This window comes from Pholcus phalangioides, unplaced genomic scaffold (assembly GCF_987345545.1).
Source record: "Pholcus phalangioides strain wild (caught in Gottingen) unplaced genomic scaffold, Ppha-v1.0 ptg000172l_1, whole genome shotgun sequence".
Lineage (NCBI taxonomy): Eukaryota > Metazoa > Arthropoda > Arachnida > Araneae > Pholcidae > Pholcus > Pholcus phalangioides.
Window position 1 is genome coordinate 6,179,039 of NW_028301637.1, and position 20,302 is coordinate 6,199,340.

Consider the following 20,302-nt stretch of genomic DNA (forward strand, 5'->3'; position numbering starts at 1 on the left):
TATGTTCCTTTTATGTGCAATTTTTCAATTTTGAATTTATCAGCTCGTTGGATCCCTTATTTTGCTACTTAAGTTTTGCCTGAAATGCAAATGTGTATTCCCTATTGAAACACATTTTACAAAGACATTTTAAGAGAACAACTGGCATAAAGTAACATGGGTAGAATAAACATTCAAAAGTTGTTTTTCAAGTTCTACAAATTTGCACATTCGTATTTCTGGAAAAGGGGGACAATATTAATAGCTTCAAGCAGATGCCTTTATTTCTTAATCTATTTCTTTTTTCCTTTTTTCTCATCCAGTCAGTGGATAGATGTGTGAAATGAATAGGATATCTTTTACAGAATCAATTAATATTATATACTTACCAACAGTACGTTTGCTGTGAATGAATAGCAGTCGAAAATATTTGGTTAAAATTTTTTGATTAACCAGTTAAAAATTTTAATCGATTCTCAGCCCTAGTACAGACCAATGAAAAAACTAGAAAATAGACAAATAAAAAGTAAGGCTTTTAGAAATCATGTCTTTAGATGCAAACTTTTTTCTTTTATCAAAAAGATCATATCTAATACCCAGCAACAGTGCAGCATTGGGTTACCGTGACCTGAACAAGAAGTTGGAACTATGCATCCTTCAACGTATTGACTGTTTTGTTTGCTACTTGAATTTCCGAATTCTAATCTCTCATGTAATAAAAAATTCTTGAAATCAAAGTTCGAGAACTTGAATTTCCAATAACTTAAGTCAATATCAACTTCAGAGAGCATTTTAAGGTATAGAAGTTTGATTGCAAGTGACTTATTTTTTTATGCTTTTTTAATACATAATCTGGTTTTTTAATGTCAAATAATGACAAGTCATCACAATGGAAATGATGACTTATGAAAAACCAGACTAAATGAAAGTAAACAGTGCGCTGTCATTATTCAAATCAAACTTTTCTTTTATACTTATTGAACAAAAATAATAAACACTTACAGAATTCAGATATAATCAATCCGAGAAGATATTCATTGCTGTGGTGTAAATAAAGCAGTTATATAATAAAGCAAACTTTTTTCAAATCTGCTGCTTTCCCGGCCCAGCCTTCCTTTACATGATAATTTGATATTAAGCCTACTCTTCAATCTGCTCAAAAGCAATCTTGTAACAGAATATGAGGCGCAATCACAAAAAATTTGTATTAAAATTATAAATAAGCTAAAAATAGGTGGTAAAACAACTGAATTTGATTTCTGTCATTCTTTATGGTAGTAATAATTTGAGTATTTTTGCAGGCCCGTTAATTTCGGGGGGGGGGGGGTCAGTAAAAAATACAAAAGAAATGGGCAAACAAGGTGAAATATATATATATACACATATTGAGTATATGCTCTTTGTTCCCCTCCCCCCCGAATAAAGTTGAAATGACGGGCCTGAATTTGTGAACTGTATGTGAAGGCATCTAACTTACATCTACAGACCTTGACTTCACAATATGTTAAAAATGAGTGCAAAAGACTGGCATTAAAATGCAATACGAAATATTCTGACAACAATCTGATGTGTTCATATTTTCAGATTCAGGGTGATCAGAAATCAACAAATATTTCACGCAATACAAGGAGGAAAAACTGTTAGGGGAGAGAGATAACTATCAGAATTATTATCAGCAATAAGAAATAATATGAAAATAACTGGAATCTGGGAAAATTCACTTGAATAAAATTGGATCATTGCAGAGATGGACGGATGTTTCCAGCACAGAGCTGTTCCTGGTGAAAAAGTGAAGACAGAGTTGAGATTCTTGAATGTATATATATATAATTATACATATATAACCATATGACATTTTGTGACATTCAATATACTATCATAAATATGACACCCATCAAGACACCACTGCCCACACATACCACTGCTGTTATGGCTATTATGTAACACACTAGACTGCTCTTCTTCCTTGAGGGGTCGTCCGTCTATAAGAATGGGAAGAAAGATGATTGAAAATTGTTAACATGACATAACCATGGCTAATAACATTGATTGTTCAATCAGGGTTTCCGCTATCAATCACCATTGCACAAAATATAAGCAAAATGCTTCATTTGACAAAGGAATAAACACACTCAAAGTAATCATTTTAGCTAAAGCCAGAGATGAAAGAGAAAATGTAATACAGTAGAACCTCTTGATAATGGACACCATGGGTCTGAAAGTTTTGTCCCCTAATAGAGAAAGTCTGTTATTATATAGCAAAATACATTGAGGCACTGTTCCACAGACTTCAAAAGTGTCCGTTATGGAGGTTCCACTGTACTGACAAATAACAAATTATATCTGTGTTGAAAATTCAATATTTTGCCCGAGCAAGGTTGGTAAAAAAACTGTTTTTTTTTGGTTTAAACCAGGTTTTTTTGGTTTAAACCAGGTTTTTTTGGTTTAAACTGGTTTTTTGTTTTAAATAGTATTAACATTAAAAACAAAATTTCTGAAAAATCATTCAAACTTCCAATAATTAATTAAAATAAAATGTTTATTAATGTAATTAACACTATTCCCATGCTAATTAATCAATAAATATTTATTACATTTTAACAAAAACCAACTTTTGCAATTTAATTATTTTTTTGCTTAACTCAATGGATTACTGTGTGTTTGGAAATTCTTTTAATGTTATTATTAATCATATAATATATAAAGGTTTTTCTCCAGTTACTTTCAGTATGCTTAATTAGGAAGCTATTTTGCAAAAAGTAATAAAAATTAGGTGAATATAATGTATTTAATGAAGCATAAATAATGCAGATTAATTAACGATGATTTACGATATACAGGGTGATTATAACTAAGGTTCTGATTTCAAAACACTGTAAAAAAAGAGTGATTGTCAGAATGACTTGAAAATTGACATGAATATTCCTGAAAAAATGCAATTTTATTTGATAAAGGGGAAAAAATACTTAAAAATGTAAAATTAATGACATCATCCAGCATGTGGGAAATTTGCTCGCAGAATGAAAACAATAGCCAGTCATGGCAAAATTATAACTTAATTATAGCATTGCATGAGTCCATAATTCACGGAAACATCACAAAAAACGAAGTAATTGAACAAATAACTACAACTTACTTAAGAAATGTTAAATATTTTGTCCACCGCGTGTTCTGGCTATGAGTTTGAAAGCACAAAAATTCTTGTTCAACAACGGAATCGGAGTATGCCATGGTCATAATGTGGATGTGTTTGCAATTCAGCTTTATTAAACCACTTAATCTGACCACTGTTTATAACATTTTCAGGTACCCCCACAGCCAGAAGTTGCAAGGGTTAAGGTGCATCCTGTCAAAATGGGTCTTCAGCAGCTGCTTTGCTGGTATTGCAATGTGCATCTTGATAGAAGTTCTATCCACACACTGATGCTGTGGAAGTGCCGAAATGATGTGGTTGCACAAAATAGATTATACTGCTGGCCAAGTACAGCATCATCTAATTGTCCATTTTGCATTTTTTTCTTTTGTGAAAGAAACTTCCATTGCTTCAGGAGTATCCATGCAAATTTTCAAGTTATAATCACCCTGTATATAGCTGATTATTTTTCAGAAATCTGTTACTACTATGCAGTAGAACCTTGATTAACTGGGCTTAACAGTGTGTGTGTGTGAAAGTATAAAAAAACAACTATTGAATATTAAGACTGGGAGATATACAGTAGGAGATGTGCTACTTTTTATGGGAAAGAAAATGAAAATGTATGTGAGGTAATGTAACAACTAGTACACTAGTCTTTGTCCTTTAAAGACATCTGGTGTCTTTATTGGATTATAGGACCACCTGCCCCTAGCATGATGGTGTCACTACTGTAACTGCTTCTTTGTGAAGGGGTACACCACTATATTTAGATGCGTGATGCAATCTTTATTCATGAATTTGCTAAAGATAGAGCATCAGAATGTAGCCAAAGGTTAGAAAATGTTGTACGAATGAGAAATTTTGGCTTTTATATATAATTTTAAATGACTAAGATACTTCATATGAAATATATATATTCTGCCACTTTTATGAGACTTTTTGAAAAAAAACCACTTATAAAATCTTATGTCATTTAAAGATATACCATCAGAATGTACCCCAAGGATATAAAATGTGGTGAAAATGAAACATTTTGGCTAATAATGAACCAATATGACATTTTTCAAGGAAAAAAAATTATATTTAGGCAACTTTTATTTGATTTTTTGAAATAAATTTTGAAAAAAAACCACTTGGTTAAAACCATGGTTTAAACCAAACAACCCTGTGCCCCAGTAGGGTCATTCCATTTCAAACCACCCAGCAAAATGACACCCATAGTCTCAGATTTCAAAGATTTATTTTTTATTTCTTGCTTTTACCATCTTTATTAACCGTGTGAAATATTATTTACATATCTCTAAAACTTTTTGAGAAAAAAAATGTGGAAATTTATCAAAAAATGATTCAGATGACTTTTCCAAGGATCAATTTTTAAGTGGCATTGTTTGAGAAAATAAATCATAACTTTTTCAATTTTCAATATATTCAAGTGAAATTTTCACTTAAGTGTTCACAAAAACATACAGAATATGAATAAAAATAATTCATACACTTACATTTGAAATTTACATGCAAAACAATTATGTAAACTTTGTTTTTGTGGAAAAATATACTTTTTCTAATGTATTTTTAGAACAGGCACAGCAGTTACCAAAACAACTTTTATTTTAAATTTCTCCTAAATATGTGAAGTAAAAGACTGGAGGAAAAAATAATGGTTTTTTGACTGTTAATATATTTATTCTGGCTCCCAACACAAAATTCATTGAAATAAGACTGGATCGCTCAGATTTCAAATCATTCAACTAGATACTGAAGTGCAACCCATCATCCCAGATTCCAATTATTATTTTTTGTTTATTGCTTCTACCATCCTTGTTGACCATGAAAAATTTTATGTACATATCTCAAAAACTTTTTGAGAAAAAAAAAATTTCTTCTAACCCCACAAATGACATCTCTAAGGCTAACCCCATTCAAACAATATTATTTATGAGAATATATCATAACTTTGCAGATTTTCAATACATTCAAATGAGATTTTCAATAAAATGCTCACAAAAAAATTCAAATTATGACTGGGAAAGAAAATGTAAACCTTTGAATTAAAATTAGATTGAAAAAAAATCATTGAAATTTGATTTTTGATTTTTTTTTATAATAAAAACACAATAACTCACCTTTGCTTCTTCATTTACAAAAGCTCTCCTGCTTTTCGCACAACATATTCAGTAACATTGAACTCTTCACAGATTTTTTTCCTTGTTCCATGAAGCAAGGGCCAGACTTAAAATTTGCAGTTTTTCCATTGTTGTGATGGTCGAGTCTTATATCGAATTAACTCTATCAAAATAATCATATCATTTGCTTTCTGTTTAATATCTTCATTAAGTGTGCTTTGCCATTCATTTTCTGGTAATTCTTCAAAAACTTTACAAACCTTTGATTTTAAAGTGTTACAGGCAGATTCAACTTTTCTTTTGGCATTGCTTAACCTGCACTGTGGAGCTACCCTATGAAGTTTAACTGATGACTCTTCTATGTTTTGTAGAGATGAATTTATTTCTTCAAGTGCTTCTTGTTTAATAATTGACATTTTTCCAAGTTACTTCTCTACATTACTATCACTGTTCATTTCTTCACATTATTCAGTTTGCTCACCTAATTTATTGATGCGTTTATTCACTTTGTCCCTACAAGCATGGCATATTTTTTGCCCTGGAATTGATTTTGTACAACCGTATATTTCATTTATATGTGAAAAATACAAGTTTACTATCTTTAAACCTTTTGTTATTTTTTATGACATTTAAAAGGATTAAAGCATGCTTTTGGATATGTTTCACACTTTTTGAGAAAAAAAGTGCTATCATGCTTACACACAGTAGGTACTGTGTGTGGTTCAGAACTTTCTCCACTACTCAAGATCAAAAGATTGATGTCCAATGCGTCCAATGATGTAATGGGTAATAGATTTTTCACTTTTGCATAACACTTTTTATGACAGTAAGATTCATAAGAAAAATTTCCTAACCCTGGAGTAGGCTACTCTATGGAGCACATTCTTTGTCTTCAGCAAGATCATAATTGAAACTTGCATCATTTGTATGTGGGGACAGTTTAGTTCTAACACTTTTGTTTTAGCTTTCTCAATGAAGCAGCAGCAGTGACTATCATCACCTGCTGCCCTGATAAAGTATTATAATCAAATAAAACACCAGCTGCCCTATGAAGGACAAAGACCTGTGTTTGAAAAAAAGCTTATATCTTCACAGAAGCTATTATTTTTCAAAATCATCATCATAACAAGAAACATCACATCTATCACCACAAGGCATTATATACATTAGGTTTTAGTTCTACTGTCTTCCATCTGCCTCAGCTACAACAATCAGGTTGTATCTGATAATTATTTCATTCTTTGTGATTTGATGCCTCATATTCTGGCTTTTTATCAGCAATTTTAAATTATTTCTTGGGAAAAATCTATAGGCCTGTATTAAATATTAAAATGTAGAATTTTTTTTTTCACACAATTATAACCATTTCATATTTATCATATATATTAAATATATGTTTATTAAAATATCTGCCGTAAAAATCAAAGTAATTAAAAAAAAATTTAACACTGTTTTGGTAAAATACCTTTATAATTAAGCATGTTAAAGAAACTTCAAAATACATCTATATACACTGCTGGCCACCCAAATAGCAACACCAACAAAGACAAGAGATATCGCAACAATATTTATTTTGTAGATAACATGTTGACCAAGCATCAAATGATTAAATTTATAGACTTCTGTGAAGTGTGGTTCCTGCCAAAATCAGTAGCCAGAGTAGCCGCCATTGTTGGAGATAACCGCTGCCACACACCTCGGCATTGATTCAAAGAGACTTTGGATGTGTTCTTGGGGTACAGCAGACCAAGCAGCTTCCAAAGCTGCCAAAGTTGATCTGGTGTGGCAGCTGGGGATGTAATCTGGGTCAATCGTTGAGCAACCATGGACCACATGTTTTCTATCGACGAAAGATCCGGAGAGCGAGCTGGCCAGGGAAGCAATTCAATCTGGCGATTGACGAAGAACCTTTGGACAATGCGTGCCACGTGTGATCGCGCATTATCCTGTTGAAATATGGCTGTGGGCAAGCCCTGGAGGTAAGGAAGGACAACTGGCTCCAACACCTCGGAGATGTAGCACTGGCTTTTTAAAGTACCGGCAATGCGTACTAGAGGAGTGCGAGAGTGATATCCAATACCGCCCCATACCATTATACCCGGTGCAGGACCAGTGTGGCGGTGCATAACACAGCTGTTTAGCATCCTCTCTCCACGGTGTCTCCAGACTCGAATCCGACCATCGTGGTGTTGCAGACAGAAGCGTGACTCATCAGTAAAGACAATTTCATTCCATTGTGCCGTCCACATCCTTCTTTCATCGCACCATTGGCGGCGGAGACGTCTGTGGTTCTGCGTCAAGGGTAGACGAAGCAATGGACATCTTGCGGACAGACCACTCTGCTGTAAACAGCGTCGAATGGTACGCGCAGACCCTGTATGATGCGGTACAGACTGAATGTGCTGTGCTATGGTTTGTGATGTGGCTGAGCGATCCGTCACTGCCATACGCACAATACGCCTGTCATCACATGAAGTGGTGCACTGAGGTGGATGCGATCGAACACGTCGGTCCGTCGTACCCTCCTGCATCCAACGATCACATATCCGCATTACAGTTGTTTGGTTTCATCCAACACGACTACCGATTTCCCTGAAAGATAATCCACAATCTCGGTAGGCCACTATCCTTCCTCTGTCGAACTCGGATACTTGATCAAAAGATGATCGCTGTTTTCTACGAGGCATAATTGATCGTTTTTTGGAAAAAGCCACAAGAAAAACACAATTGCCATACTTCAAATCGTCGAAATCTCCAAGCCTTAAATAGCGCTTTGAAGTGGCGCCACAGGCGCGTGTGATGTGCGTCTGCGCTGAAATTCTAATCATTTGCATATCTCACCTCCGCTAATGCATGTTGTAAATTTCATATTATTTGCATGCTTCCTTCATGGTGTTGCATTTACGGTGGCCAGCAGTGTATATAGATGTATTTTGAAGTTTTTTTAACATGCTTAATTATATGATATTATCATCATATATATATATACAGGGTGATCAGCAAATAAGCCCTTATTTCAAAATTAAATATCTCTACAACAAAGATCAATAGAATTATGCGGTAAATGGTACGTTTATTAGCAAAACTGTAAGAATGTTTTACAGAAATTTCGAAAATTTAGTTTTTTTTTAATTTTTTAAAATTTAAAAAAAAAAAAAAACTGTACATTTTGGGGTTCCGAAAATCCTCATTTGTGTAAAGAGAAGCCACTGCATTCACCTAAAGTTACTGCATGGGCTATGGTATGTGGCATGTGTGCTGACAAATTGTTCCAAAATTGTAATGTAACGTTCAGTAGTAATCGTTTCTCGCACGAAGAAGGGGCCGAGAATGCCTCTGGCGCATACCGCAGCCCATGCAGTAACTTTAGGCGAATGCAGTGGTTTCTCTTCACACAAATGAGGATTTTGGGAACCCCAAAGTCTCCAGTTTTGTTTAGTTTTTTTTTAATTTTAAAAAATTAAAAAAAAAAAACTAAATTTTCAAAATTTCTGTACAACATTCTTACAGTTTTGCTAATAAACGTACCGTTTACCGCATAATTCTATTGATCTTTGTTGTAGAGATATTTAATTTTGAAATAAGGGCTCATTCGCTGATCACCCTATCTGTGTATGTATATATATATATATATATATATATATATTTATACGGGGTGATTATAAAAAAACTATCCCAACATATGGGCCCCTAACTATCATACCATTCACAGAAACTGAATGAAATTTTGGCATAAGGTATTTTGAGGTATGCGCTCAAGAATGATATGGAAAACAACAGTGTCACTCTAACAGTTACGGTTACAGTGAGAAAATTTCAAAAATATCAAATGGCAACACCAAGTTTTTTGTATTGGAATGCGATCTCCATACTGAAAAACACTAAATAGCGTTGGAATGGCACCTGTAGCATGAAAATCCCCGGAGCTAGGCAAGGAAAAAGTAAAAAGGACTTTGCCGTGCACCAGACCATTAATGTTCGTTTCATTTGTCACACCGTTTCTTCGGCTGAGATCACAGCCTGATTAGTCCTCCACAAGGTCATGTGGAAAATTTGTGAAACACAATAAAATACTTTATTTTATGCTGCTTCTCTGTCCTTATTGGTTGTCCTCACTTTTAGCCTATCCACCGCCGGTGATTTTCATGCTACAGTTGCCGTTCGAACGCTATTTAGGGTTTTTCACAATGGAGATCACATTCCAATACAAAAAACTTGGTGTTACCATTTGATATTTTCGAAATTTTCTCACTGTAACCGTAACTGTTTAACTGTTAGAGTGACACTGTTGTTTTCCATATCATTCTTAAGCGCATACCTCAAAATACCTTATGCCAAAATTTCATTCAGTTTCTGTGAATGGTGTGATAGTTAGGGGCCCATATGTCGGGATACTTTTTTTATAATCACCCTGTATATATATATATGATAATATTATTTCGATTTTATCAAATACAAAATAATTCTTTATGCAAAAATATAATACCAGATTGCAAAAGTTTGCCTTTGTTGCATCATAAGAAATATTTATAGATCAATTAAAAGTGAAATTATTCTTTTAATTATTTCGAATTTGAAAACTTTTCTAAGAATCTGAACATGAAGGTTTAATTTAAAAAATTATTTTATTCAACAATAAATGAATTTATTGTATGAATTTAAACCAAAAACCTTTTTTTTTCACCAATTCCCATTTGACACATTACATTAACATTTCTAATTATTTCATGAATTCATTTAATCCTAGAATTTTCAAATTTATTGTTTTGAATTATTGCATTAACTACTCATGAAACTTAATTTAGTGAATACTGTAATAAATGTATAAGCGTACATGAAAAATAAAATATAAATTTCTTTTTATTGAGCATGAATTATTATATTAAGTCAAAATGTACAAATATAATTAATGTAGTCATATAACTAAGTACATTTGTGTTTTGTTACTCAAATGTATTAACTGTGTATAATAACAAAATAATGTTTACTCTTCTATAGTCTTTTCTTAATATATTAATAGGATTAAATTTAAAAAAAATTTAAAATTCATGCTGTGCATCCAAAAAAAAAGTGAAAAAAATTGTTTTACAAAAAAATAAAAAATTAAATTTAAATGACTTTTTTTTTTGCTCCAAGGTTTAAATTTTCTTTCCTATTCATAATCTGCATTATTTTTTTTTTTTTTGGGAGTATTTTAGTGAAAATTTCTTTTGAATGTATTGAAAATCTGCAAAGTTATGATATATTTTCATAAATAATATTGCTTGAATGGGATTAGCCTTAGAGACGTCATTCGTGGAGTTAGAAGACATTTTTTTCCTCAAAAAGTTCGAGATTATGTACATGAAATTTTGCATGGTCAAACAAGGACAGTAGTAGCAATAAAAAAAATTATAATTGGAATCTGGTATGATGGGTTGCACTTCAATATCTAGTTGAATGATTTGAAATCAGAGCGATCCAGTCTTATTTCAATTAAATTTGTGTTGGGAGCCAAAATAAATATATTAACAGTCAAAAAACCATTATTTTTTCCTCCAGTCTTTTACTTCACATATTTAGGAGAAATTTAAAATAAAAGTTGTTTTGGTAACTGCTGTGCCTGTTCTAAAAATACATTAGAAAAAGTATATTTTTCCACAAAAACAAAGTTTACATAATTGTTTTGCATGTAAATTTCAAATGTAAGTGTATGAATTATTTTTATTCATATTCTGTATGTTTTTGTGAACACTTTAGTGAAAATTTCACTTGAATATATTGAAAATTGAAAAAGTTATGATTTATTTTCTCAAACAATGCCACTTAAAAATTGATCCTTGGAAAAGTCATCTGAATCATTTTTTGATAAATTTCCACATTTTTTTTCTCAAAAAGTTTTAGAGATATGTAAATAATATTTCACACGGTTAATAAAGATGGTAAAAGCAACAAAAAAAAAAATCATTGAAATCTGAGACTGGGTGTCATGGCTGGGTGATTTGACATGGAATGACCCAGTAAATACATTGTGCCCAAGTGGTAAGATAACTATAAAGGTTACCATCAAGGTCCACGGGTTTAAATCTGAGCACAGAACATTAGAAACAAATTCTTTGCATACCGATCCTGGGGCGACCACCAATAGATGGAGCCTTCATTTCCCACCTAACTCCACTGGTTCGAAATTGCCGTATGGTGATGTATGACCGGGGTTGGTGTGTGGTAAAGTGCATTATCTCTCATTTCAAATGAATAAAAGTTCAAATAACGAGTTTCTATTCATTTATATTACCAAACTACAAGTGTTTATTCAGCAATTTTGACAAACAGCAAAGCAACAATTAGGCAACATTTTCTTTTGAATGATCAGTCAAATTGCTAAAATTAGTAGAAAGCCAATAGGAACACAGCATTCGATAAGAAAAGAATTATCAATGATGAAAGCACAAAATTTTAAATGTTTGTTAAACTCAAACATAAAATCAGAATTAGCTTAATTGTACTTTTTTGTACTTTCAGAATTAGTTCAGCTGTACTTTTCAAATGCATTGAAAAGTGCATCTGCTGTGAACCATAAACTGGTTTCACAATTGGAATCCTGTTCATTTGTTACTTTTCAGAAAAATATGACTTAAAAGACTGTTAATAATGCATAAAAAGAGGAAAGTGCTGTAGTTTATTCCTTGATAAAAGAATTAAAATTCACACATAACAAGTCTGTTGTACCAACAATTTTTCCCGTGATTGTAAAGCTCTATATAACAGACGTTTACTGTGGTTATAAAATATTTTCAGTATTTACAAATACGTTTGTCTTAAATAAACTATAAAAATTAGCATGAACTCGTATATTTTTTTGTTAGTCTAAAAACATGAAAGAATAAATTTATTTAGATCTATGCTGTGAATCACATATGGGTCATGATCGCACCCAACACTCACTCTCTCCCCCGAAACCAAAACCACACAAATACATTAGAAGCAACACAAGAGTTCTCTTTTCACTGGCCAGGAATTCTATGATGCATTTTGTACTCAGTATGTACAGTTATGCAACACAATCACAATTTTCTCTCTCGTCACCTGAGATAGACAATGTGCCTCTAAAGCCGCTGTGGTGGTCGAGTGGTCATAGTGACGGACTCGCATCGCGGGGACCCGGGTTCGAGCCCCACCGTCGCCACAGTGGTGGTCGGCTGAAGTTGGTTTTCTGTGGTTCCCAACTTCGAGGCGCAAATGCAAGCCGATCTCCCCATTAAAACGTCTCGCCACAGAGAGCAACAGACCTACAAACAGTACAAATATTCAGTCACTACACATCACTCACTTCTGAGATATAGATAGCAGCACTGAAAAATCATACACAACACGAGATACGCACCCAGACTGTTAGGAACACATACTTACACTTCCGGCACAACTCACTAGATAGGAAATTGCCTATGGCGATAGACCTGAGTTGTGATCGGTTAAAAAAAAAAATGTGCCTCTAAGCCATTGAAAAACCCGAAAGATATCAGGTGATTGCTTTCAACCAATAGCAGGAATCTTCACCGACTTGGTGTGAAAACACACTAGGCTCTTCGGCAGAGAGAGTGATCTGGGTGCTTTGGGTAGTCATGTTTCGAACTCTCCTTTGGAATGGGAAAGGGTCAAACTTCGATGGAGCAAAATGGGCGAGTGATTAAGCTTATATTTTGTTGTGAGAGTGCCGGTATATTATTAATCTCGCCCAGCGCAACCCAACCCCCATGGGTAAAAGGCTTATATCCCAGGAGGGACAGAGCCTGGATCATGTCTGGTCTGTCGGTATATTATTAATAATAAAAGTTATTAATAACAAATGTTCAGTTATTAGTAGTGCATTAATCGAATTAGTATGATTGATGTAACATGGATTAGATAACAAAATAAACCCCTCAAAATGTGTAAAGGAATCTGTGTATCATGTCTGGCAATAACATTTAATTTGAATATCTATAGTGTGTGTGTGTAATGGTCCCACGAGAATGCCACCGTTACATATGGGAAGCTATGTGGATGATAATGATAGAAGGTTGGTTGACTTCATAGTAGAGCAAATGAAATTTATATTTAGTTCTGAGGAATATTTACATTAACTAGTTCAACATGTTGTTAGAGATGAAACTGAAAGACATCCATGCAGGGAGATGCACTCAAGGGAACGAGGTGACAACTAGAAACTCTGCTCTTCTTTTGCCCTCTTTTTCTTGCTCTGATGCCACTCATAAGGTGATGATCAAATGCCACAGATCAGTTTTGCTCGAAACACTTCAGCTTTTATGTTTAATCCCACCAAGAAGTCTCTAAAACATTAATCACTATTCACAATTAGGAAATAGGAGAAGAGATGAGCACGATAGACTGTTCTTTTGTACACTAATATCCATTTTATCCTTTCTCACGCTTCCACTACCCATCTTATACTTTTTTTATGGTATTCACCACAACTGTCAAACCACACTTTCTTCTCAAATTATCTTCATTCAAATGAAAGAAAAAAATGTTGAGTTGAATGGTTTTTTAAGATTGCACCTTAAGGTCAAAAAGGAATAAAGTCTATATACAATTGTGTCAACTAGAGTAGGGCAAAATTACTTATCTATGCCAGGAAAGTGATTAATTTTTGACCAAATTCATGTTTTTACTTAATAATTAATAAAAATAAATGGAATGATAATTTTTATTTTTAAAATAGTTCGACTCACGCAAGGATCAAGAGCAGTACAAACATCTGATACTGAAACGCTATTACTCGATATGTCATCTAACCCTGAAAGAAAAACATGGAAAGTGTAAGAAAATTGACAAAATATGATGCATACGTCTGTGATAACTAAAATGTTTTGTTTATAGATAAATTGTAAGCATTTTTTCATGGTTGAGAAAATGTCCAGCAATACTTTGACCACCAAAAACTACAAATTTTTGCATAAGCAATTTTTATAGTTAAAAAAAAAAAAAGAAGCAGCAACTGCTGGTGTTTTTTTGTTGTTTTTTCATTTTTGTCAAATGTACCACCACATTCAAAAAGTTCCGGAACTTATTCAGGGTTCCCACAACTTTTGACTGAAAGACTTCAGACTGTGAAATAACCAAAAGTTTCTAAAACATCAAATCGATACAGTATTATCCCCCCACCCCTAAAAGTTGCATGTTGCTCAATAACACTTTTTTGTGTTAAACGTTTTCACCCATAACGTTTTTGCTCAATAACAGAAAAGAAACAACAAGATTTACATTTGATTATAACAACAAATCTCATCTCTTTCATCCAAAACTATGAATGACAGTACTCTTGAACATTCAGTTGTTTAATTTTTAGACAACAATTTTTTGATTACTGCATTAGCCAGAGTGCCGAGAAATGATTTACATATTCTGAGCAATTGTTAAATATCTGGACTCTAAGAATTGATTGAAGTGACCAGCTGAACCTTATTTGTTTCTCTGCATCTTAGGGTCCTATCTGTTTTATGAATTTCATGCAGATAAGTTGAGCTTTTGTTTTATTTTTTCTACCTCAACCTCGATTTCATATTCATTCTCATAGCTTTTCTATAGCTTCATAGCATAACTATAGCTCCCAAATTAGAAACTCTAACACAATTTGATGGAGAGAACCGAGATATACATAGAATAGCGGGCCCCCCCCCCCCAGATCAAGTTTACAAGATTGGATTAAGCAAAATGGTTTTTCTTCAGCATGCAAAAACTATTGAGAAATATTCTAAAATGGAAAAATTTTAGTTGATTGGACAAAGAAAGTTTATAAATGAAAGAGGAAGACAGAGACTAGTGATAAAGAAAATAAACAAGAGTGGATAAAGAAAATAAACAAGAGTGGATAAAGAAAATAAACAAGAGTGGATGAAGAAACAGCTATAAAAATGTAGCAGGAAGAACAATAGAAAAAGAAAGTGAGGGGTATCACTCAGTAGAAAGGTAGTCTCTCTCAGTATAAAATATATATTAGGGATCTGTCCAGACTTTTTTATGGGGTTCTGTTTTTGTGAAAATTTATTTTCCTAATTTTTGTGGAAAGGGTCATTAATTTTGTGGGAAGCAAAATAATCTAGTTGGTTTATCACAAAAGAAATGCCAAATTTATGCTTTTATTAATTAGTATTTTGTGAAGCTTCAATATTTTAAAATCAGATTTTTGCAAAGGGCCTGTTTTCAGATCCGAAATTTTGTGAAAGGTCCGGAAAACAAACCTAAATTTTGGCTGAACAGACCCCTGCATCATATATATATCCTTTTTCTTTTCAACCACTTTTTTTGCAATCTGTTAAAAATATTCCAATGTTTGAAAATTTTCCTGACTTTCAATGGCATTTTTGTCTGATGCATGACCTTCCCTGACTACAACTTTTCTCTTTGGTTTCCTAGATTCTAGGAACCTTATTTTATCACAGAATAATGAGTACAGTTAGAACCTATTTGTTTGGTGTTTGCTTCGAAGTAACTAAAATGTACAATTGTGCATTTTTGTCATCCTATATACAAAAAATGTAAATGCAGATTGCAAGCCTCCTTTTGCCACATCCTACAGTGCCTTCATAGCTGACAGCTACTACTACTAAACCACATGTGTATACCTCATCCATATTTTTCTGCGGAACTTCTAACGAATTGGTACATGTTGGAATGTGTGTTTACGTGTTGTGAACCTAACATGAAGTTTGTTTCTGTGTAATGCTTGTTGTGTGTAGTGCCATCAATCATTCTAACTATGAATGAAGTGTAATGATTGAATAATTGTACCGTTGTAGGCCTGCTACTCTCAGCAGCAAGACTTTTCAACGGGAAGATCGACTCACATGTATCTCGAAGTTGGGAACCACAGAAAACCAACTTCAGCCAACCACTACTGTAATGACGGTGGGGTTTGAACCCAGGTCCTCATGGTGTAAGTCCATCATTATGACCACTCGACAACCACAGCGGCATTGCTGATAGCTGCACTTCTTCAGAACCTGAAAATTGTTATCCCATAAGCAAATTCTTTATAGGAAGAAAAGGGAAAAGTCACATCGGGCAAGATCGCGGTAAGCTGATTTTGAAAGTATCACAATGTGATGTTTTGGCAAGTAATCTGACACCAAAAGGGACCTGTGAGCTGGTGCATTACCATGATGAAGAACTAAAATTTTGATCTTTAGGCCTTACTGAAGATCAAGATTTTGGGAACAATTGTTTGGCACACTTGATGTATGCCATGTTTGTTAAAATAGCATGGCAACTTCCAACAGAGATGCCAATAAGTTCTGTAATCTCTGCAATAGTTTTTGATGGTCAGTTTTCATAATTTCTTTGACAATGTTGATTTTTTCATCATTTGTGGATTGGATACTGATAGTCATTCTGACCTCTCATCAACCTTAATAATTTGGCTGCCCTTTCTTGAACCGTTGATGCCACTGATAAACTCTAGTTTGACTCATAGCTGTTTCACTGTATATTGACTCAATCATTAAAAAGTCTCTGGAAAATATTTTCCTAGCAACACATCTGTTTAAAATTCAACATATCCTGATGACAGGTTTGAATGTCTGTAATGATGAAGTACGCGCATGTGCTGTACGTATTTGAACTGCAAAAAAGCAGTTCTTTATAGTCGCTCACATGATATTCTTCATTTGTTCAGCAGGAAATTACATAATTTATTTACATTTGGGAAATGTAAAGTTCTAGTTAAAGTAAAAAGTTCTGGAATATTGTGAACATAGTAGTATATTTTGTCTTATTAACTTGAGTATATTTCAATTCCATCAAAAATGTTACTACAGTGAAATCTCGATACTGTAGACTCCCAAGGGATGCTGATTTTAGTCTGTGTCCCAAACAAATATATTTTATTAGTGTAAAAGATGTAATTGTAAAAAAGGTAAGAGTCGTTAAAATATTTTTCTATTGATTTGTTAAATTGTATATGCAATGTGTAGTTGAAATATTAAAAGCCCATCACTAAGGCAGGGCATGTTTTCTCCATTTTATGAATCAATCAGGCTGTCCTCCACTGCAAGAAAACCATTATTTTTCTTACATTTAAAATTTTTCCATCGAAACTTTTATCACGTTACCCGATGAGATTTATGTATTGAACTGTTTTTAAAATTAATGGCCTATAGAAAAAGATGTATAAAAAATAATTGCACTAACAGGATTGTATATCCATCAAACAGAAGTTTTAACGTAACAAGTTTTCATTGCTGTTGGTTTTTGGAAGTTCTTTTATGGTATTCATAGATTCATTTATAACTTTTCTTATTTTCCGACTTAACTGCCAAAATATCTAAAAAAATTAGGGGTTTTTTTTGTCTTTACCTGTTTCATTTTCTTTCCCTATGAATAAAAGTTAACTTTAACTCAGTGGTTCCCAACCAAGGGTGCAGGAGAGCATTTTTGGGAGTGCGAGATGGGAAAAAAAATTTCAACATGTTGACTGATTGTTTAGGAAAATTAAAATGATAAAAGTTGAATTTTTCAGTTACTAAAAAAAATATGAATCATGCCAATATTTTGACGCATCATCATCTGACTTCTGTTGGCAGAAATGTGTCATGTGAATTTTGCATTGTAAAAGTTTTTCGATTAATGATCTTGTTTTCCATTTCAGCTCAGAAAAAATTCCATTATTTACTTAAACTATTTTGTGGTTTGTTTACGTTAGCATCTTGTGTTATTAGCATGTTGTGCTCAGATTTGATACTGTTGTGAACACATGACTCAGGAAAAACGTCAAAAAATTCAGTCAAATGCCAAAGAAACAAATTCATAGTTGCTGTGGTTGGAATCAATAAGTAAAGAGAACTATTCAATGAATATTTTTTCCAGAAGTTAAAAAATAGTAACTTATTTTTTAGATAGTTTTTAAATTAATTAAAAAAAAAAATGAAGCCAAAATTAAATATTAGCCACAGCCAAAAAGACAGTAAACAATAAGTAAAAAAATCCATAAAAATTAATTATTCAGTAATTAATGTAATAAATTGCAGAAAAAAAAACCCTGAATTTTCTAACAGATAAAAAACATATTATTTAAGGGAGTACAGGAAGGTAAGTCGCATTGCTCTTGGGGGTGCGGGAAGGGAAAAGGTTGGGAACCACACTGCTTCAACTAATTAACTTGATGAAATATATTGTAGCTTTCACATTCATAACAATAATCAGAAGTCTTCAAATAATGATGGGACCATGTGACACATGAAAAAAAGATGTTATTTTTATGTATCAATTAATGCAATAACAGCGCTACAGATTAAAAAAGAAAAAGATAAACTCAAATGCCTAGTCAGGTGGACCTCTATATCAGTTTCCCAACCCTTTCTGTCCCATTGTCCCTTTCTTCAGAAATTTCTTTCTCCCATCGCAATCTAACCCATAGGATCCTATGTTATATCCGTAGCTTCTACCGCCCCCTGGAACATTCCATCACCCACAAGGAGGTGTTAACGCCCATGTTGGGAATCACTGCTTTATATGAATCCATAAATTTTTCTGGCACCATGCATTACATATGTTTGTACCAGCAATATAAGGTGAATATTTTTCATTTGTTTGCTTGATATCAAATATTGATAATGAGCATGCATTTTGCTTATTTGTATTTTTAGGTTGTCAGTTACTTTCAAGATGAGAAAATTAAATAAAGCAAAATGAGAATTTTTTCTTCAAAATGAGATGTACACCAACAATAATTTTATAGGTCGAAATAAAAAAAACATATGATCACTCAACAGATATGAAAAATGTGTTCACCTATTGGGCATAATGTCAAGTAGTCTAAAACTGGACCTAGTACTTTATCCCTATGAAGATCGACATCCAAATTATGTACCTCTAATATGTCCCTAAAATAAAAGTATGTGTTTGTAAATATAAGAATGCATAATTTGGCACAGTGAAAGAAAATGTTTAAAAGGCATTAAAAATATTCAATACTTCATGAAGGGAAACTGAGTTTTAGATGTTGGCTAATTGACTAGTTATATATATTATTGGTCGCTATCATCAATAATAAAAATCAAATGCATACACAGAATTTAGCAAATGTTTTCATCATCTTACAATATGGTCGAGTTCCAGTAAACCTACAGTTAAAAAAACTGATCATACTTAAATACACACAAAAATCAAATGAAAGTTTGAACAAAAAGTGTTATTGATTTTAGGTTATAAAAACAGCAAAAGAAGCGCTACACATACATGAATCATATGGGCTATTACAACCCGATTAAGACAGTGAACATGACTGAACATTTTTTGTCAAAAAAAATACTTCTGATCACCTACATAGTCTTGGCTGGTTGATAATGATAGCTTATAGACAAATAATGAGTCTGGTTCAACATCAACTTTAAAATACGCAAAAAGAAATAAAAACTTTGAATGAAAAAAAATAGATAACAGGCTGAAGTTCTGATAACTATAAACAAATCTTTCAGTCATGTTATGATATTGGTCCATTCCATTCTTTGCAAAAGTGATAGCAATACCTGAATGATAACATTATCCATGATTATAATAAAGGGCACCAACTGTATATTTAAAAATAAATGGATTCATGCAATACTTCAGAAATGGTATAAAATGTTTTGGTTTTTTTTTTAAAAAAGCCATGCAAATCTCAGACAAACCTTTCTAGTTCTTGCCAGCTATCTCTTTCCCGAAGATACTTTTCAGCATGGTCATGTCTTTCACTGAGCAAAGATGTATCACTTTTATAGACTAGTAGACGTGATAGACCAGTGTCAATGAAATGACTCTCTTTTATGTGATCTTAAACAATATAAAAAAAAGTACTTTCTGATTTTGATAAAAAAAACTAAAGGAGATAATGTAATGTGTATATAAAATACATAATAAAGATATAATCTTTATAACTTTCAATACCCTCATTACAGGAAACAATCACAGAGATAATGCAAAAGAAGACTATCTACATAAAACATGATAGATTTTAAATGGGAAGCTCATTTACAGGTTCTAGATCCTTCTGACAAAAGAACAAGATTCACATTTGGTCATCAGTTGATAAGAAGATAAGAACTTCATA

At 32.9% G+C, this 20,302-nt stretch overlaps 1 protein-coding gene across 2 annotated transcripts in view; it reads right to left on the minus strand.

Moving 5' to 3' along the window:
• Positions 1–293: 293 nt before the first annotated feature.
• Positions 294–20,302, minus strand: part of LOC149063626 (regulator of G protein signaling 9-binding protein-like) — a 63,547-nt gene continuing 43,538 nt past the window's right edge. For both annotated transcript variants that reach the window (XM_089255879.1, XM_089255880.1), the window contains exons 5-8: positions 19,884–20,025; positions 19,006–19,097; positions 13,950–14,014; positions 294–1,961 (exon numbers count right to left, since the gene is read on the minus strand). In XM_089255879.1, the coding sequence (XP_089112005.1) occupies positions 1,845–1,961; positions 13,950–14,014; positions 19,006–19,097; positions 19,884–20,025 (416 nt within the window). In that variant the 3' untranslated portion in view covers positions 294–1,844. The remainder of the gene's footprint in view (positions 1,962–13,949; positions 14,015–19,005; positions 19,098–19,883; positions 20,026–20,302) is intronic.